Here is a 22,184-nt window from a genome sequence, read left to right as displayed (position 1 = left end):
TATAAAAATTGGCAAGGGTATTCGCCATCATGCCAAATTTTTCTCAGCTGCCTGAGGAAGAAGAGACATTGTTGGACCTTTGTTACCAGTGGGTCCACATGAAGAGTCCAAGAAAGCTTGTTGTTGATGACCACTCCCAGGAGCTTGATATTCTCCACTCGTCCATTTCTGTGCTGTTAATGTGTAGGGGGCATGAGTAACATCCCGCTGAAAGTCAATAATGAGTTCCTTGATCTTGCTGGCATTGAGAGCTAGGTTATTCTCAGTGCACCGTGTTTCCAAGTCTTCCACCTCCCGTCTGTAGTCTGTTTCATCGCCTTCTGAGATTCGACCGACTGTAGTGGTGTCATCAGTGAACTTGTAAATGGCATTAGTCTAGTATTTGGTGATGCAGTCATGGGTATACAGTGTGTACAGTAGGGGGCTGAGTACACAACCCTGGGCGGCTCCAGTGGTGAATGTTACGCAAGGATGAAATATTGTCCCCAGTCTTCACTGATTGTGGCCTGTGGGTCAGGAAACTGAGGATCCAGTCGCAGAGAGTGGGGCTTAGTCCGAGATTACTATATTTTGTAATCGGTCTCGAGAGGATGATAGTGAAGAAAGCTGAACTGTAGTCAATGAGTAGGATTCTTACACAGCTGTTTTTGGTGTCGAGATGTTCTAGGGAGGAGCGAAGGGCAAGTGATATGGCATCTGACGTAGGTCTGTTGGTCCAATAGACAAATTGGAGTCGGTCAAAAGGATCACCAACAGCATTATCAAGTGGCAATTACTCAGCAACACCCTAGTCACTGATGCTCAGTTTGGGTTCCTTCAAGGTGAATTGGCTTCTGATTTCCATTCAGCCTTTGACACTACAGAGCAACCTCGATTATCTGAATGACATGGGTGGGGAGGATTTTGTTCAGATAATTAAATATTTGGATAATTGATTGTTTGGATAACACGGTTTGCACAAGCATTGGGACCTTGAGTTCCTGTTTGGATAATCTGAAATTTGGATAATCAATGTTCAGATACCCGAGGTTGTTCTGTTTATGGTTAAAAGAGCTAAACTCCAGTGACTGCCCTTGACATCAAGGAACCTGAGCAAAACTGGAATCATGGGCAACAGAGGGAAAACTCTCCACAGGGTGCAGTCATATTTGGCACAATGGAAGATTGGTGTGATTGTTGGAGGCCATTTATCTCAGCCCCCAGATATCTCTGCAGGAGCTCCTCCAAATTCTTCCTACCTCTACTTCATTCTCTCCCCTTAGTCCAGGCACTTCCCACCTACATCTGGGACACCAACCACACCCTCCACCTCTTCGGAAACTTCCAGTTCCCCAGCCCTATACACATCTATTCCCACAAGGACAGCCTACAAGACTTCGGTTTCTTCCTCGGAGAAAGTGAGGACTGCAGATGCTGGAGAAGAAGGGTTCATGCCCAAAACGTCAATTCTCCTGCTCCTTGGATGCTGCCTGACCTGCTGCGCTTTTCCAGCAACACATTTTCAGTTCAGTTTCTTCCTCTCCAACAGGCCCATCCAGTTCCCCTCCACCAATACTTTCCTCTGCCTTACTGAATTAGTCCTCACCCATAACTTTTTCTTCAACTCTTCCCATTTTCTCCAAATCCAGGGGGTGGCCATGGGCACGCACAGGGGCCCTAGCTATGCCTGCCTCTTTGTAGGCTACATCGAACAGTCCCTGTTCAGTCCATACACAGAGCTGAAAATGTGTTGCTGGAAAAGCGCAGCAGGTCAGGCAGCATCCAAGGAACAGGAGAATCGACGTTTCGGGCATAAACCCTTCCTGAAGCCCATTCCTGAAGAAGGGCTCTGATCTCCAGCATCTGCAGTCCTCACTTTCTCCAGTCCATACACAGGCATTGTTCTCCAACTCTTCCACTTTTACATCGATGACTGCGTTAGTGCTGCATCCTGCACCCAGTCTGAACTGGAGCAGTTCATCAACTTTGGCAACAATTTCCACCCTGCCCTTACATTTACTTGGTCTATCTCAGACAACCCCCTCTCCTTACTTGACATCTCCATTTCCATCTCCGGTGAGTTTATGAACTGACATTTACTACAAACCCACAGATTCCTATAACTACCTGGACGACACCTCCTCCTAGCTCATATCTGGCAAAAGCTCCATCCCATTTTCCAGATTTCTCAGTCTCATCTGCTCGGACGAGGAGGCATTCTACTCCCAAGCATCCCAGATGTCCACCTATTTTAAACAATGTGCTTACCCCCCCCCCCCCCCCCCCCCCCCCCCCCGTTATCCAGACCGCCCTCCATGTTCCATGCTCCATAGTTCTAAACCCTGCCCCATCCAAACATAATGAAGACAGGGACCCCTTGTCCTCACTTTCCACCCCACCAGATAATATCCAATATTATCATCCTCAAACACTTTTGCCAACTTCCATGAGACCCTACCATCCAGATCTCCTTCCCCTCTCCACCTTCCACAAGGACCATTACCTTTACCACTCCTTGGTTCGCTTCACCCTTCTAACCAACACCCCTCTTCTCCATCCCCTTCACTCCCCCGAACTCCCTGGTATCTTCTCCTGCAACCATAAAACATGCAAAACCTGTTGGCCCACCACCTCAGAACTCAACATTGAGTTCTCCAATTTCAAATAACCTTTCCACCCATTCCCCAGCTGCCTTTCCAGCCCCACCTCCTCCCTTCCATTCCACCGACCAAACCCCCCTTCCAGCTACCATCGACCTACTAAATTGCACCTCCTACCTGTGTTTACCTATCACCACCTCGCCACTTTGCTCCTCTCCCCACCCATAACCCTTCCCTCCCCGCCATATCTGCAACCCCATGATGCAGATGCTTTGGATAGTTTGGGCTACAAAACTAAGTAGTGGTTTTAATTTTCTTACGATTTTGCTGTTGATAAAGCCAAACAAAATTTTAATTATTCCAACTCTTTCACAAAGCACAGAGAGTGGCAATATGCTTTGTGTTGAGAAATGCTGGAAATGCTGTTATGGTTCAGCCTCGAATATTATATTTGACACAAGGCAGCTTGATACACATGACACCAGTGGGACTAGACAGTTCTGGCTGGGAATTTCAGACACCAAAGACGCTTTCAAAACTAGATCTATTTTCCACTGCCATCTCTTGATTACTAATGCTTTTTTAACTTAGTTTGGATCTTTTTCATCAAGAAAGTTTTACATTATTAAACAGTCATTGAAAAGTCAGTCAGACCTGTATTCAGGGATGGTCAGAGTCATCAGCAACAACTTTTCCTCACTTAGTAATTTTAACCTAGCAAAGTGATCCAAGACTCTTCAAAAGCTTCATCAGACACAGTCTAATGCCAAGCTACATGATGTAATACTCAGGCATGCCATGACCCTGGCTTTAAGGAGTGTTGTTAGGAAGAGGGTAGTAAGATGGAGGAATTTTAGCAAGGTGATTTCAAGGCTGAGGACTCAATTACTTAAGTCATGGCTGTCAATGATTGAGTGACTTTAATTGGAGATTCACAAGAGGCTAGAACTGGAGGAGTGTGGAAATCTCAGGCTTGTAGGACTGGAAGAGGTTACAGAAGTAGACTCATTGATATTTACACAGAAAGGTCATTTGGCCAGTTAGCTCCACACTGGCTCAAAATCTGATTACACAATTCACTTTTTCTGGCATTTGGCCTGCAGCTCTGGATGCTATGGTGACACAAATAAATTTCTAAATATTTAGCTATTATGAGAATTTATGACTCTTCACCCACTTCCAAGTTGAAAAATTCTCAACTCTCCTCTAAGTCTCTACCTCATCTTAAAATTATGCCCTCTGGATATTGAATCCTCTACAAATGAAGAATATGCCTGCTTCTCCACCTCAATCTTACATCCTCTATTGGATCTCCTGTCAAACTTTGCTGGGCGGGGGCACCCCAGCCCGTCCATTCTTTCATCATGGTTCAGACTTTCTAGCCCAGGAAGCATCATCTCCTCAGCACTCTCTCCAGTGCAGTCCTTCCCATAATGTGGTGTGGCCAGAGTTACTCCAGTTGTGGCTTGACCAGCATCTTCTACTATTCCAACATAACTGTCCTGTACCTGCTTTCTATGCCTTAGTTAATAAAGACAAGTATCCCTTGTGACTTCTTGACCACAGTCTACCTTCTGTAGCTTACAGGGGCCTATTATTCAGTGTCATCCTTTGCCTTATTAGTACCCCCAAGTGCACTATCTCACACTTTTGTGGGCTGATTTCCATTTACCACTGCTCTGCCTAGCTAACGAGTCTGATATCCTCATGCAACTTATCCTTCTCCCCATTTACCATCCTGTTCAGTAGACGGGGCGGCATGGTGACTCAGTGGTTACCACTGCTGCCGCACAGCGCCAAGATCCCAGGTTCGATTCCAGCCTCAGGCGACTGTCTGTGTGGAGTTTGCACATTCTCCCAGTGTCTGCGTGGGTTTCCCCCGGCTGCTCCGGTTTCCTCCCACAATCCAAAGATGTGCAGGTCAGGTGAATTGGCCATGCTAAATTGCCCATAGTGCTCGGTGCATTAGTCAGAGGGAAATGGATCTGGGTGGGTTACTCATTGGAGGGTCGGTGTGGACTGGTTGGGCAGAAGGGCCTGTTGCCAAACTATAGGGAATCTAATAAAAAAATAAAAATAAGAAAAGGAAGAGTTCATGAAATATTTTGTGTTCATCTAGGGCAGGGAAAAATGCTCCAGAACATATATGTATATTCAGCATACTATTTAAAGAAAAGTGGTAAGGAAAAGCCAGGAAACTTTTCAGCAGTGAGTCTGACATCGGTGGTGGGCAGGTTCATTAGATCATAAGATGGAGGTGTGGAAGTAAGGCCATTTAGCCCATCAAGTCCACTCCGCCATTCAATCATGGCTGATGGGCATTTCAGTGCCACTTACCTGAACTCTCCCCGTAGCCCTTAATTCCTTGTGAGATTAAGAATTTATCAACCTCTGCCATGAAGACATTTAACATCCCGGCCTCCACTGCACTCCGTGGCAATGAATCCGACAGGACCACCACTCTCTGGCTGAAGAAATGTCTCCTCATTTCAGTTTTGAATTGACCCCCTCTAATTCTAAGGCTGTGCCCACGGGTCCTAGTATCCCCGCCTGACGGAAACAAATCCCCAGCGTCCTTTCTAAGCCATGCATTATCCTGTAAGTTTCTATTAGCTCTCTCCTCAACTTTCTAAATTCTAATGAATATAATCCCAGGATCCTCAGCCATTCATCATATGTTAGGCCTGCCATTCCAAGGATCATCTGTGTGAATCTCCACTGGACATGCTCCAGTGCCAGTATGTTCTTCCTGAGGTGTGGAGTCCAAAACTGGACACAGTATTCTTAACGGGACCTAACCAGCACTTTATAAAGTCTCAGTAGCACATCGCTGTTTTCACATTCCAACCTTGAGATAAATGACAACATTACATTTGCTTTCTTAACCACGGACTCAACCTGCAAGTCAACCTTAGAAAATACTGGACTAGCACTCCCAAATCCCTTTGTACTTTGGCTTTATGAATTTTCTCACCATTTAGAAAATAATCCATGCCTGTATTTTTTTTCCCAAAGTGCAAGACCTCATACTTGCTCACATTGAGTTTCATCAGCCATTTCTTGAACCACTCTAATAAACTATCTAAATCTTTCTGCAGCCTCCCCACCTCCTCAGAACTACTTGCCTGTCCGCCTAACTTCGTATCATCAGCTAACTTCACCAGAATGCCTCTAGTCCCTTCATCCAGATCATTAATAGATAAAGTGAACTGCTGCAGCCTCAACACTGAACCCTGTGGGACACCACTTGTCACTAGCTGCCATTCCAAACAGGAACCTTTCATCCCAACTTTCTGCCTTCTGTCAGACAGCCAATCCTCAATCCATACCAATAGCTCACCTCGAACACCATGGGCCCTCACCTTACTCAGCAGCCTCCCGTGAGGCACTTTATCTAAGGCCTTTTGGAAGTCTAGGTAGATATCATCCACTGGGTTTCCCTGGTCTAACCTATTGGATACCTCTTCAAAGAACTCTAACAGGCTTGTCAGGCACAACCTCCCATTACTACATACATGCTAACTTGTTTTAATGCGACCCTGCACTTCCAAGAATTTAGAAATCTCATTCTTAACGATGGATTCTAGAATTTTACCTACAACAGAAGTTAGGCTAATCGGCCTATAGTTTTCCATCTTTTGTCTTGATCCTTTCTTGAACAAAGGGGTTACAACTGCGATTTTCCAATCATCTGGGACTTTCCCTGACTCCAGTGATTTTTGAAAGATTACAACCAACGCCTCTGCTATTTCTTCAGTCACCTCCCTCAGGACACTAGGATGTAGCTCATCGGGGTCAGGAGATTTATCAAGCTTTAGACCTTTTAGCTTTTCTAGCACTTTCTCTTTTGTAATGGCTACCATACTCAACTCTGCCCCTTGACTCTCCTTAATTGTTGGGATATTACTCATGCCTTCCACCTGTGAAGACTGACACAAAGTATTTATTAAGTTCTTCAGTTATTTTTTATCTCCCATCACTAGTCTTCTTGCATCAATTTGGAGCGGCCCAATTTCTACTTTTGCCTCTCATTTGTTTCTTAAGTATTGAAAGAAACTTTTGCTATCATTTCTAATATTACTGGCTAGCTTACCTTCATATTTGATCCTCTTCTTCCTTATTTCTCTCTGAGGTTGTTGGAGGGAATCTTGAGGGACAGGATTTACATGTATTTGGAAAGGCAAGGTCTGATAAGGGATAGTCATGAGAAAGCCTATAGCCTTAAAACTTGTCTTTTAACATTTAGGCTAAAATGTAATGCTGAATTATAGAACACATTTGCTGTGCTAGAAAATAGACAGACAGGAAAGCTCAGAAAAAGTTGGGGGGAGCACAAAGAATGCAGAAGATAGGGACATCTGTGCTCACCAAGTGAAAACAGGATGCCCTCAGGCAATTAAGAACATTTGCCTTAACATCAGTGAATCTGTGTGAACAGGATACCAAGTGATAACATTCACGGCTGTTCCCTTATGAAATTAATGACAGTATTTGATTTTGACCCTGAAGCGAAACTTGGTACTATCAAAAGTCTTGTAATTGACGGTCAGATCCTGTCGATTGCAGTGGAATCTTATTACCCCTTGCAAGCCGGACAGGCACAGAGAAAAAGACCTTTGCTGTTACAAGACCCTGACTTGAGAGTTCAAAAGGACACTAGAGAGAGAGGCCATTTTCAGTGCTGAGACTGTTGAAGCCAGTAGAAAATTAACTCTTACTGCTTACCTGCTATGGATTGGATTTAATTGCATTTTGGGACTTTATGATGATATTGAGTAGCCATTACCGGTTATTAAATACAAACTCTGTAAAAGGTAATATTGATGAAGCTTTTCTGCAGACTACTCTACAGACCTTACAGACTGCCCCACTGTCAACTCTAACTAATCAGATCTTACGTCTTATTTGAATTTGAATCACAACCCTGAAAAGAGAGCATGTTTAATTCAAAGACTAATGAATTGGTTTAAATGCAACCTTACAGTAACATCTCAGCCTCAGGTACAGAATGATTTAGTGCTTAAAAAGCAGGAGTCTGGTCCTAGCTTGGAGATTATTCTAGGCCTAACATTGAAGAGATTTTGGCACAATGTGTCAGGAAACCATTTTATGGTCAAAAGTTTGCCCTCCTTGCTAAGAAACCATTTTGTAAAACAATTGTATCTGTCAAGTCCATCAGGAAGTGGTCAGCACGTAGTGTCCTTGAGACCCTTTGGGAAAAGGAGAGGGCGGATCCTATTGAGCAGTTCCCTGAGCAGACTGTCAAAGCCATTTGGCAGAATGCCTCATCGCCAGAACTTTCCAACAAGCACCAAGACATGCCTTGGCTGGTGGTGAGAAGGGCTCTGCCTGTGAGATCCTTTATGTATGCCCGGACTCTCAGCCACACCACACGCTGCCCTCAAAGCGGCTGTGGGGGGTACGAGACTGTCACACACCTCCTTCTGGAATGTGCCTACGCAGAAGAAGTCTGGACAGGAATGCAGTGGTGTTTGCCGAGGTTCATCCCGAGCAGCGCCGTGACGCAGGACTCCATGCTCTACGGTCTGTTCCCCGGGACGCACACCGAGACGAACATCAACTGTGCCTGGAGGATCATCAACTCGGTGAAGGACGCTCTCTGGGTGGTCCGAAACCTGTTGATCTTCCAGCTGAAGGAGTTGACCCCGACTGAGTGTTGCAGACTGGCTCATTCCGAGGTCCAGGACTACGTGTTGAGGGATGCGCTGAAGCTTGGGGCAGCTGCTGCCAAGGCACGGTGAATTTAATGTCGGGGTGGAATGTGTTGTGAAGTTGATGAACTGCTCAACCTCCTTCCGGGAGCACGAGGTGGAGCTGATGCAGTCATCACTGTAGCGGAGGAAGAGGTGGGGAGTGGTGCCGGTGTAATTACGGAAGATGGACTGTTCTACATAGCCGACAAAGAGACAGGCATAGCTGGGGCCCATATGGGTGCCCATGGCTATCCCTTTGGTCTGGAAGAAGTGGGAGGATTCGAAGGAGAAATTGTTAAGGGTGAGGACCAATTTGGCCAAACGAATGAGAGTGTCAGTGGAAGTGGACGTCGGGAAAGGAAAAAACGGCTTGGAGGCTGTGGTCATGGCGGATGGAGGTGTAGAGGGATTGGATGTCCATGGTGAAGATGAGGCGTTGGGGGCCAGGGAAACTGAAGTCTTGCAGGAGATGGAGGGCATGGATGGAGTCTCGAACGTATGTGGGGAGTTCCTGGACTAGGGGGGATAGGACAGCATCAAGGTAGGTGGAGATGAATTCAGTGGGGCAGGAGCAGGCTGAGACAATGGGTCAGCCGTGGTGGTCAGACTTGTGGATCTTGGGAAGGAGGTAGAACCGGGCAGTGCGGAGTTCCCGGACTAAGAGGTTGGATAAAAATTGATAAAAATTGAGTTACCTAATGCAGAACTCTAAACAATGACAGTGGGATTATTTACCTAGTGAACTAGGATTAACACACTGGATCTATTTTAAGGAGATAGCACTCATGAAATCCCACTGAGATTCTATCACAGATGCAGAACTAGAAATAAATGATTGCGGGCAAATTATGTTTTCCCAAATGCATGAAACAGAAATCAATATCTATCTGAACTCCCATCACCAAGTGGAAAGGTATTGATTACACATGTACCACTGGCTGCTGCATGGACTGGGTATGCCTGAGGCCTCTCCAATTGACAGCAGGAGTTACACTGTTCAAAGAAGAGTAGGGGAGTTATCGCTGGTAGTCAACACAAAATAAGAAATTATCTACCATCATTGCACTGTTCTGAGGAAAGGTCACTGGACCTAAAACGTTAACTCTGATTTCGCACCACAGATACTGCCAGACCTGCTGAGATTTTTCAGCAATTTCTGTTTTTGCTTTCGATTTCTAGCATCCGTAGTTCTTTTGGTTTTTATTATTGCATTATTGTTTGAAAGAGTCTGCTGTGCAACATATTGGCTTCCCTGCTTCCAACATAATAATGATTACACACGAAAAGGATTTCAATGGATGTAAGTACTCAGATTGCCAATCTATCCAATCTCACTTCATAACTAAAGATCTCTAGCCCAGGCAACATCCTGGTAAATGTCCTCTGCACTCTCTCCAGTGCTATCATAGCTCTCTTGTAATATGTATTCCAGAGAAACACACAATACTCTAGCTGTTACTGATCCAAAGTTTTGTACAATTCCAGCAAAACCTCCCTGTTCTTATACTCTATACCTCACCAATATGCCTTCTTAGCCACTTTGATCAAACCATCCCATTATCTTATGGGACTGGTGGACATGCACACCAAGGTCTCTCTAATCTTGGTGCTTCCCAGTGTCCTACAGTTTATTATATATTCCTTGGATTTGTTTGTCCTATTCCAGTGCATCATCTCTCATTTATCGGGATTGGATTTCATTTCACAATGAAAGGCAGCCAACATAATCAACAACCCCTTCCACCCCAGTTATAGTCTCTCCCATCAGGCAGAAGATACAAATGTTTAAACACAAGTACCAGCAGATTCAAGAACAACTTCCTCCCTGTTATTAGACTTCTGAACAGACCTCTCAAATTTCAAATTTAATGTTGACCTTGCTGTTTGTGCGCCTTCTCTGCAGCTGTAACATTGTATTCCTTGCTCTGTTCTATTATCCTTATGCACTTTGCATGGTATGATCTACCTGTACTGCACACAAATCAAAACTTTTCACTGTGCTTAGGTAAAATGTGACAATAAAATCAAATAAAATCAAAAAGTAGCAGTATTCTATCACAGTCTGACATGTGCCTGGTTGATGGTGGACAGGCTTTGAGAAGTCAGGAGGGGAGTTACTCCCTGCTAGATTCCTAGTCTCTGGCCTGTTCTTGTAGTCACTGCATTTTATGGCAAGTCCAGTTGAGTTTCTGGTCAATAGTAATCCCAATGATGGTAAGAATTCAATATTGGCAGTGTCACTGAATATCAAGGAGCTGTGTTGAGATTGTCTCTTATTTGAGATTGTCCAGATCTTGTTGCCTTTAGACATGCAATGCTTCAGTACCTGAAGAGTTGCAAATGATGCTGAACAGTGTGCAATCATTGGAGAACATTGCCACTTCAGAACATATGATGAAGGGAAGGTCATTTATGAAACAGCTGAAGATGGTTAGGCCAAGGCACCGCCCTGAGGAACTCCAGCAGACATATCCTGGAGCAGAGGTGAGTGACCTCCAACAAACATAACCAACTTCCTACGTGCCAGGAATGACTCCAACCCCTTCCAGTTCTGACATCGTCATATTGGACTCAAAATATCAGCTCTCTTTTTCCTGCTGTAAACGCTGCCAAACCTGCTGAGTTTCTTCAGAATTTTCTGTTTTCAGATTTCCAACTATATTTTGCTTTTGTTTGTAACTGTTTAACCTCACCCCAAGAATGAGTGGTTTAAACTTGCTCTGAATGACTGTAATTAAATATTTTTTCAATAAAGGGAGAGAAACTATGATCCAGCTATGGTTTCACCAACACCCTCTATAAATGCAGCAAATGCCTACTTTTTTATTCCATTCCCCTCGTCAATATTTATTTGTCTTCCTAATTATGTACTGTACGGGCGTATTGACTTTATGTGATTCACATACCAGGACACCCTGCCAAAGTGGATATGTTCACAATTTCCAACTTTATACTTCATCTGACAAATTTTTGCCAACACACTTAACCTGTCTATATGCTTAAACAGCTTACCTCCTCTTGCTAACTTACTTACTGGCAAATCTGCAAATCTAGTTACCATATATTCAGCCCTTTCTTACAAGTTATTGATAGAAACTGTAAGTAACTGAGGACCCAGCACTGATCTTTGTGGTTCTCCACCAGTTGCACTCAACTTGAAAATGATCCATTTATACCTAACCTCCTCTTCCTGTTGGGTAGCTATCCTCTTGCCTGGAGTGAATGCATGCATTTACTGGGTAAGAAAGTGTCTACATCTTCAATTTGTACAAACCTAATTTAGATTAGATTATTTACAGTGTGGAAACAGGCCCTTTGGCCCAACAAGTCCACACCGACCTGCCGAAGCGCAACCCACCCAGACCCATTCCCCTACATTTACCCCTGCACCTAACACTACGGGCAATTTAGCATGGCCAATTCACCTGACCTGCACATTTTTGGACTGTGGGAGGAAACCGGAGCACCCGGAGGAAACCCACGCAGACACGGGGAGAATGTGCAAACTCCACATAGACAGTCGCCTGAGGCGGGAATTGAACCCGGGTCCCTGGCGCTGTGAGGCAGCAGTGCTAACCACTGTGCCACCGTACTGGCCACGAGATGGGGACGCTCAGCACCATTTGCAATTTCTAAGATATTGAAGCTGCCCAACTCCATATGTAGCAACATCCAGGCTTGGACTGGTGTGTGGTAAGTAACATTTGCACCACAGAAGTGCCAGGCAAAGATCATCTCCAATCTGAGAGTCTAATAACTGTGTGATAACCCAGAAGCTAAGTATTGCTGAAACATCTTGTTAAAACTTTTCATCTTGCATATCAATGTAATTTGCAAAAATACTAATTTAAGGGAAAATCAATATTTATTCTGAATGATAGAAGAGGCTGACTGATTGGGACCAATCAGTGGACTAACTGGTAGAGGCGCTGCGATGTAAAGTGCACCAGTTAATTATGATTGACAGATAACAAACATTTTGTTAAACCAGGCAGGTGAATTGTGACTCGTCAAGGCATTGCACTGAGAAAACAGTCAGCGAATAGGTGTTATTTATTTCATTGACTTGAAACAGATGCTGTGTGCATGTATTTTCCTTTTGTCTGCAAAGTACAGGTGCTGTGTGTTAATACACATAGGTTATAGCAAAACGGTAAAGTCACCATAGTCCTACCAGACCACAGGGCTGCTGTTCTGTTACAGAGAGATGACAGGTGGTGGTTTAACCTGAGAGCAGTACCATACATACTGAAAATGAGGTAGGTAAAGCCATCAAACAACATAAGCAAAAGTGACAGACAGATCTAAGTGATCCCACAACAAACAAATCAGATCTAAACTCCGCAGTCTTGCCACATTCAGCTGTGAATGGTAGTGGACAATTCAATAACTCACTGGAGAAGGCGACTCCACACATATCCCATCCTCAATGATGGAAGAGCCTGGCACATCAGTGCGAAAGATAAGGCTGAAGGATTTGCAACAATCGTCAGCCAGAAGCACTGATTGGATAATTCATCTTGGCCTCATCCAGTGGTCTCCAGCATCATAGGGGTCTTCAGTCATTTTCATTCACTGACATCAACAAACATTTGGAGATACTGACACTGCAAAGGCTATGGGCCCTAACAACATTCCAACAATAGTACCAAAGACTTTTGCTCTAGGATTTGCCGCTCCCCTAGCCAAGTTGTTCAAGTTCAGCTATAATTCTAGCATTTACCTGACAATGTGGCAAGTTGCCCAGGTATGTCCTGTACGCAAAAAGCAGAACAAATCCAACTAAGCCAATTATCACCCCAACAGCCTACTCTCTATCATCAGTGAAGTGATAGAAGGTGTCATTAACAGTGGTATCAAGCAGCACCTGCTCAGCAATAACCTGCTCAGTGACACCCAGTTTGGATTCCACCAGGAGCACTCAGCTGCTGACCGCATCACAGTCCTCAAAAGTATGTCTGCTTCAGCCTTAAATTTACTTGAAGATACATAATGAGCCAGCCTCAACAGCCCTCTGTAGTAAAGTATAACACAAACTCGCCACTCTCTGAGATAAGAAATTCCTCTTCAGTCTTCAATTGCGGACTTCTTACTTTGACATCATGCTCTCTGGTCCTAGACTCTCCCACATGGGAGACAAGCTCTCCACATCTATCCTGTTAGGAACATTAATTTCCATCTGCCAAGTTATTGTCAACTCTATATCTCTCTGTAAACTCTGTCATCACCAATACTTGCCTTCACATCTATTTGTGTGTCATGTACATCTATTCCATCATCCATATCACTGATACACATGGTAAATAATTACTAATCGCTATGGCGCGAATCGCTATGGCACTCCACTAGTTATCCTGAAAATGCCCCCTTTATACTAACTCTGTCTTCTACTAGGTAGCCAATTCTCAATCCATGCTAACAAACCCCATGGGATCTCACCTTATTAACCTTTCCAAATATCAGATGTTAAGCGAATTGGTCTGCTGTTGTTTTTTTTTGTCTCCCTCTTTTTTTTGAATGAGTGTGTTACATTGGATGTTTTCCAATCCTCTAGACCTTTTTCAGATTTTAAGGATTCTTGTAAGATCACTGCTAGTACATCCACTAATTCAGTAGCAATTTTCTTTAAAATCTTAAGATGCAATCCATTATGTCTTAAGTCTCATTGGCCTTTAGCCCCTTTAGTTTCCCTAGTAGTTTCTCTCTGATGTTAGTTATTGTATTTATTTTTTCTTCCACCCACAAGACAGACCCCTCAATTATTTAGCATTTTTGCAATGCTGTGTCCTTTACTGTGACAACTGATGCAAAGGATTTGTTCAACTCTTCTGCCATTTCCTGGATTCCCACTTTATTTCCCCAGCCTCAATTTCTAAGGTGACTATGTTCACTATAGCCTCTCTTATCTTTTATATATTTGAAGAAGCTCTTACTGTTTGTTCTTAAATTACTTGTCAGTTTACCCTCATTGTTTATTTTCTCCTTCATTACTCTTGATAATCTTTTGTTAGCTTTTAAACCTTTGCCAATCCTCTGGTTTACCTTAATCTCTGCCATGTTGCATGTTTTTTCTCTTTATTTCATAATATGTATAATTTCCCTGATTAACCATAGTTAGTTTATTCTCTTCTCAGAATCTTCTCTCTCACCTGGAGGTGTATCTTTGCTGTGAGTAATGAACTATTTACTTAAATGTTTGCCATTGTTTCTAAACCGTCTTTAGTGCTGAACTTCTTTCCCAGTGCAACTCTGTCCTCATCCTTATGAACTCACCTTCATTAAAGTTAAGCACCGTCATTTCCAACCCAAGTTGCTCATCTCAAACTAAATGTTAAACGTTACTATATTATGAACACTGTTTTCTGGGAGTTCTTTTCCTCTGACTTAATTTAATAAATATGCCTCAATACACATTGCCTGATCCAAAATAGACTGATCCCTGATTGGATCCAAACACAAGGCGTTCGATAAGGTTCCCCACAGTAGGCTATTGTACAAAATGCGGAAGAATGGGATTGTGGGAGATATAGCAGTTTGGATCAGTAATTGGCTTGCTGAAAGGAAACAGAGAGTGGTGGTTGATGGGAAATGTTCATCCTGGAGTCCAGTTACTAGTGGTGTACCACAAGGGTTGGTGTTGGGTACACTGCTGTTCGTCATTTTTATAAACGACCTGGATGAGGGCGTAGAAGGGTGGGTTAGTAAATTTGCAGACGACACTAAGGTCGGTGGAGTTGTGGATAGTGATGAAGGATGTTGTAGGTTACAGAGAGACATAGATAAGCTGCAGAGCTGGGCTGAGAGGTGGCAAATGGAGTTTAATGTGGACAAGTGTGAAGTGATTCACTTTGGTCGGAGTAACCGGAATGCAAAGTAATGGGCTAATGGTAAGATTCTTGGTAGTGTAGATGACCAGAGAGATCTCGGTGTCCAGGTACACAGATCCTTGAAAGCTGCCACCCAGGTTGACAGGGTTGTTAAGAAGGCACACAGTGTTTTAGCTTTTATTCATAGAGGAATTGAGTTCCGGATCCATGAGGTTATGCTACAGCTGTACAAAACTCTGGTGCGACCGCAATACTTGGAGTATTGTGTACAGTTCTTGTCACCGCATTATAAGGAGGATGTGGAAGCTTTGGAAAGGGTGCAGAGGAAATTTACTAGGATGTTGCCTGGTATGGAGGGAAGGTCTTACGAGGAAAGGCTGAGGGACTTGAGGCTGTTTTCGGTAGAGAGAAGAAGGTTGAGAGGTGACTTAATAGAGACATATAAGATAATCAGAGGGTTAGCTAGGGTGGACAGGGAGAGCCTTTTTCCAAGTATGGTGATGGCGAGCACGAGGGGGCATAGCTTTAAAGTGAGGGGTGATAGATGTGGGACAGATGTCAGAGGTAGTTTCTTTACTCAGAGAGTAGTAAGGGTATTGAATGCTTTGCCTGCAACGGTAGTAGATTCACCAACTTTAAGTACATTTAAGTCGTCATTGGACAAGCATATGGACGTACATGGAATAGTGTAGATGGGCTTCAGATTGGTATGACAGGTCGGCGCAACATTGAGGGCCGAAGGGCCTGTACTGCGCTGTAATGTTCTACGTTCTATAATGACATGCATGCACTCTCCCAATTCTTCCTTGATGACATTTTGATTTTCCCAATTTAGGTGAAGATTAAAGTCACCTATGATTAGCATATTACCTTTTACATGCCCTTATTACCTTCTGATTTATTCTGTCCAACTGTTACGAAGCATATAAACTACTGCTACCAGTGTCTTCTTCCGCTTGTTTTCTTTTAAAACCTTCATCAACCAATCCTAGGTCATTTCTTGCTTTCATATTTTCCAACCCACACCAGCAATGCTACCCAACACCCTTTCTTTCTTGCCTGTCCAAAAAGTTGCAAAATCCTGAATACTTTGCTCCCATCTTCAATCTCCTTGTAATCATGTTACCAAAATGGCTGTGAGAGCATACTCATTAATCACGATCTGTGCTATTAATTCATTTATTTTGTTCTGAATCCTGCACACATTTGATAGTCTTTAAATTTCCCTTTTTCTTTTACCATTTTCTCCCTTTGACTCCATTTGCACTTGTACACCCTTTCCCATTCTGGGTATCACTGTCAAAATAGTCATCTTGCAATACCACAATAGTCTATTGCTTTGTAAGCTTAAGTAATCCCAATTCCCAACCCTTCCCTTTCTAATTAGTTTAAATCCTTCTCTGCCGCACAAATTTGCTCAGATGCTGGTCAAAGCATTGTGTAAGTGAAGCCTGCCTCAGTGGACCAGCTCCATTCTATCCCGATACTACAGTCAGCGCCCCATGAACTACAACACATTTCTGCCACACCACTCATTTAACTCCTTGACTTTATTTACCCTTGATGTCAGTTTGTCCTTGGCTGAGGTAGCAATCCTGAGATTATCTTGGAGATTTTGCTTTTTAGTTTAGCTCCTAACTGCTTAAAATCTTTCAGCACAACCTCCTTTCCAGTTCCATCAATGTGGTTAGTACCGACGTGGAAGATGGCAATTGAAACCCTCCCCTCCAACACAAAGTTCCTCCCAGCCCCAAACAGCCCCTTGACTCTTGCAGAAGGCAGACAACACAGTCTTCAAGATTCACTTTCATCATACCTCTGACTTGTGCAATGTAAATGCTGGACAGCCTTTGGTGAGACAGGAGGAGACTATTCACTGCAGGGTTCCTAGCCTTCAACTTCTTGTAGTTTCAAAATTTAAATGATTGGTCCAATTTCATTTCTGGTCAACAGTAATTCACAGGATATGATTGTGGAAGATTCAGAAATGGTAATGCCATCGAACGCCAAGGGGCAATGATTAGACTCAGTTTTGTTGGAGATCGTCATTGTCTGGCACTTGTGTGATACAAATGTCACATGCCACTGGTCAGTCCAAGCCTGGATATCGTCCAGATCTTGCTTCATTTGTCCATGGACTTCTTCAGTAACTGAGGAGTCATGAATGATGCTGAACATCATGCAATCATCTGCAAATATCCCCACCTCCGTCCTTATGATGGAAGGAAGGTCATTGATGAAATCGCTGAAGTTGGTTGGACCTAGGACATTACCCTTAGGAACTGAGATGTCCTAAAGCTGACATGACTGATCTCCAATAATTACAACCATTTTCTTTTGTGCTAGATCTGACCCCAACCAGAAACCTTTTTCCCTCTAGATTTGCTAGAGCTACTTGACGCCACACTCAGATAAATGCTGTCATGATGTCGAGCACGCTCACCTCTGGAACTCAATGCTTTGCTTGGTGTTTGAACCAAGCAACAATGAGCAGGTTATTGCATGTGCAGCTTAACATAACCTGAGCAATTTTTCACATTGTTGGGTAAATGCCAATGTTATAGCTGTATTGGAATAGCTTGACAGGCAACAAGTTGTGGAGCACATTTAGTCAGTGCTATTCCCAGAATACTGTCATGGCCATAGCTTTTGCAGTATCTAGTGCTCTCAGCTTTTCTTCATATCTCACAGAGTGAACCAAACTGACTGAATGATGTTGGGGACCTCAGGAGGAAGCTGAAATGGATCATTTACAAGACTCTTCTGACTGAAGATCTTCACAAATTCTTCAGTCTTATCTGTAATTGATCAGTTGTTTAGCTTGAGACTGTGCATCTGTATTCTATATTTCCCAGTCAGGAGGAACAACCATTCAATGTCTACCATGCAATCCCTCCAGAATTCTGTACATTTCTTCTAAATGCCAGAATATATAGACCCAATTTTTGCAATCTCCATTATAGCACAATCCACAAATGCAAGGGTCAAGCTGAGTGAACCTACACTACAAACTTCAATAATCAGCAGAGATCATCTTCCCTTTCACATTTAATGCCAGATGACAATCTGAAGTCAAATACACTAAGAAGCTGTGAAGACAATACTATACCACCATGCCACTCTTACTGCCAGTTACTCACCGTGGTAGCTGCGCTTTAACCTGTTTCTGACACAAACTGTGATACCGCTCGACTTTCAGAAAGCCCTGGTTCAGCATCCGCTGACAAACTGCATCCATCCGTTTGCATACCTGCAGAAAAGATGCACGGAACTGACAGATTCCCGATAACATCATCAGATAGTTTTAAAAAAATACACAGGCAGTAGATACCCCACGCTTGCCCAAATCTCAGGGTATGATCTTCACTCCCAAAATGCATGGAATGTCACTTATTGGCAGCTCTCTGTGATTCCCAGCATATTAGTCCAATCTCTTTGTGTCATTCCAGAGTGTTTTTCCCTTTCTTGCTGCCCCATTGCCGATCCTCAGCATCACTGATGTTCATGGATTGACATTAATTGTTTAATATTCATGGATTGATATTGGTATTAATTGATTGATAATAATTGCTTAACATGAATTGACTGACATTGTTTGAAATTTATTGACATTAACTGACAATGATATTTCATGACACATTAATTGAAGTGATTGCTATTAGTTTTTTAGTTTTAATTAATTCATATTAATTGATTGATGGATATTCAATTGCAAATTTCATTGATTGACCTTACTTTACTGAAGCTAGTTCAGAACATATGGAGCAGGTCCAGACCATTCAGCCCTTTAAGTCTCCTCTGCCATTCTACGAGATCACTATAGTAAAGATTTGATTCCACCGGAGAATGGTGCCTAGGATAGAGCATTTTAGCTTTGAAGAGATGCTGGATTGACTTGGATTGTTTTCTTCAGAACAAGAAAGGTCGAGAAAGGACTTAACTGAGGCATATAGATTATGATGGGCACGGGGTGGATTTGAAGCAGCTATTCCCCTTAACTGAAGAGTCAATAATGAGGAGACATAATTTTAAGGTAAACAGCAGAATGTTTACAGCTGACTTGGAGAAAATGTTTTTCACCCAGAACTGGATGGGAATATAGAATGCACTGCCTAAGAGTAGAGGTGGGAAATCTCACTCCTTTAAAAAGTAGTTGGAAAAGCGCTCGAAGTGTAATAACATTCAAGGGTGTGTGCCAAGTGCTGGAAAAATATGATTAGGTCTCATCTGTGCTGCATGACTCGGAGTTCGCTAATATTATTTGATAGCCAGTGGAGGCCTGATGTTACGTGGCTGATATGAGTTACCTGACATTATCTGACTGACATTATCGGATTGATGTTATTTGAAAGAGATTAGTGGACTCCAGTTGGTAGACTGACTTTAGATGACTGACATGAGTTGACTGAAGTTATCTGACTTTTATTGTTTAACTCATTACATGACTGATGCTGTTTGACTGATGTAAGTGGACAGATGCTTTTGATTGATAGGAGTTGACTGACATAGTTTGACTGATGCTCTTTAAGGCCACAGGTGTAGAGTAGAAGTAAAGCCATTCAGGCCATCAGGTCTCCTTCACCAACCACGAGACCATAGTTTATCTGATCATTCTCAACTCCACTTTTCTGCCATAACACTGGATTCCCTGTGGTCAAGAATCCCACAGATTCACTACCATTTGAAAAGACGAAATTTCTCCTCACCTGTTTCAAACAGACAGGCCTTATTCTTAGACTCTGGTCTCTGGTCCCTGACTGTCCCAGCAAGGTAAAACAATCTGTCCATATCTATCTTGTCAAATCCCATAAATATCTTCTACGTTTCAATAAAGGTCACCTCTCATGCTTCTAAATTCCAATAAGTATAGGCCTAACCTACTCATCCTCTCCTGATAAGAAAGTACCTCCCAGTATCAGCTCTGTGAACTTTCTCTGGATGGCCTTCAATACCAATTTTTCTTTAATTAGATAGGAGACCCAAAACTGTTTACACTAATCCAGCTGTGGTTTGACTAGTGCCTTGTATAATTTTAGCAAAACTTTCCTACCTTTATACACTATTTCCTTTAAAATAAATGCCAACATTCTATTTGCCTTGCCTATTGATCTTGGGTCGAGTGTTTTGAGATTTATGAATGAGGACTCTCAAATTCCTCTGTTCTGTAGCTTTCAGCAGTCTTTCTCCATTTAAATAATAATTATCATACCTGCCAAATACATAATCCCACATTATATTCCATCTGTCAAATTTTTACCCACTTGCTTAACCTGTCTATATCATCTCCAGAGTCTTTGTCATTCTCACAACTTGCTTTTCCACCTATTTGTGTCATCCACAAGCATTTCTATAGTACATACACTGTCCTCATCCAAGTCTTTAATATAAGTTGTAAACAATTATGGCTCCAGGACTGGTCATTATAGCACTCCACTAGTTACAGTGTGTCATTATGAAAATGCACTCCTTGTTACAATTCTCTGTGTATTAGTTTTGCCAATCCTCTATCCGGCCTAATAACTACACCCAACACTATGGGCTCATCATATTAAGTGGCCTAATGTATTGTAGCATATCAAATACTTTCTGAAAATCCAAATTTCATTACATCCTCTGCTGCCCCTTTATTTATCCTTGTTACCTCTTCAATGAATTCCAGCAAATTTGCCTGGCATAATTCCCATTTCATGAAGCAATGTTTGATCAGGTGATGCATTTAACTAATGATAGTGGACTGATGTTATTTGGTTGAAGTTATCTGACTGACTTTAGTTGACTGATGATAATTGAGTGTATTTGTTTGCCTGATGTTAGTTGAACGGTATTATTTTGCTGGTGCTGTTTGACAGGAAGGAGTTGCGTGATAGTTTCCTGATACGGGAATGACCGACATTATTTCCCTGTTATTTTGCTCGATGTCTGTGCTCACCATTCTCAGGCCGCTGATCTCATCGTACGACATTAACCCGAGGATGGAGTCGATGGCGACGATCGGGAGGTTAAGGAGGGGATTATTCTGATGCAGTTGCTCTATCCCGGAATTTGTGCTGAATTCTGTGCCGGTGAGAGGCTCGGGCCCAGGATCTGCGGCGGGCCCAGCTTCAGCCCCAGCGGCTGCTCCGCTCATATCCGCCATCTTAACCGGCCGGACGTGACGCATCCACGCGCCCTCTGACGTTTACACGTCCGCGCGTGTGCGAACGGCAGCGCTTGCGCACGTGATCGACGGGAACATTGACCAATGGGAGATCGATTGGAACCTTCTAGAACAGGGAGATGGTGCGAGAACAGTAATTCTTCTGGAACAGAGATCCTCCTACACCAGGGAGATCTTTCTGCAATAGGGCGATCCTTCTAGAACTGAGAGATCCTTACAGAAGTGAGATCCATTTAGAACAGGGAGATCTTTCTAGAACGGGGGGGTGGGGGTTATTTCTAGATCAGAGAGATCCTTCTACAACAGGAAGATCTTTCTAGAATAAGGCGCTCCATCTAGAACAGGGCGATCCATCGAGAACGGGGGCATTTCTAGAACAGAGAGATCCTTCTACAACAGGGAGATCTTTCTAGAATAGGGCGCTCCATCTAGAACAGGGAGATCCATTGAGAATGGGGTTATTTCTAGATCAGAGAGATCCTTCTACAACAGGAAGATCTTTCTAGAATAGGGCGCTCCATCTAGAACAGGGTGATCCATCAAGAACGGGGGAATTTCTAGAACAGAGAGATCCTTCTACAACAGGGAGATCTTTCTAGAATAGGGCGCTCCATCTAGAACAGGGAGATCCATCGAGATCGGGGGCATTTCTAGAACAGAGAGATCCTTCTACAACAGGGAGATCTTTCTAGAATAGGGCGCTCCATCTAGAACAGGGAGATCCATTGAGAACGGGGGCATTTCTAGAACAGAGAGATCCTTCTACAACAGGGATTTCTTTCTAGAATAGGGCACTCCATCTAGAACAGGGAGATCCATCGAGAATGGGGGCATTTCTAGAACAGAGAGATCCTTCTACAACAGGGAGGTCTTTCTAGAATAGGGCACTTCATCTAGAACAGGGAGA

General features: G+C 43.2%; 1 protein-coding gene across 1 annotated transcript in view; it reads right to left on the bottom strand.

Moving 5' to 3' along the window:
• The window catches only part of fbxo28 (F-box protein 28), a 38,371-nt gene extending 17,076 nt beyond the window's left edge, over nt 1–21,295 (bottom strand). The window contains exons 1-2 of the mRNA XM_043687397.2: nt 21,050–21,295; nt 18,261–18,370 (exon numbers count right to left, since the gene is read on the bottom strand). Coding sequence (XP_043543332.1) covers nt 18,261–18,370; nt 21,050–21,280 — 341 coding nt within the window. The 5' untranslated portion in view covers nt 21,281–21,295. The remainder of the gene's footprint in view (nt 1–18,260; nt 18,371–21,049) is intronic.
• Nucleotides 21,296–22,184: the final 889 nt, after the last annotated feature.

This window comes from Chiloscyllium plagiosum, unplaced genomic scaffold (assembly GCF_037043375.1).
Source record: "Chiloscyllium plagiosum isolate Xiang-an unplaced genomic scaffold, Cpla_swu_hap1 HiC_scaffold_3, whole genome shotgun sequence".
NCBI lineage: Eukaryota > Metazoa > Chordata > Chondrichthyes > Orectolobiformes > Hemiscylliidae > Chiloscyllium > Chiloscyllium plagiosum.
This window is presented reverse-complemented; position numbering and strand designations above follow the sequence as displayed.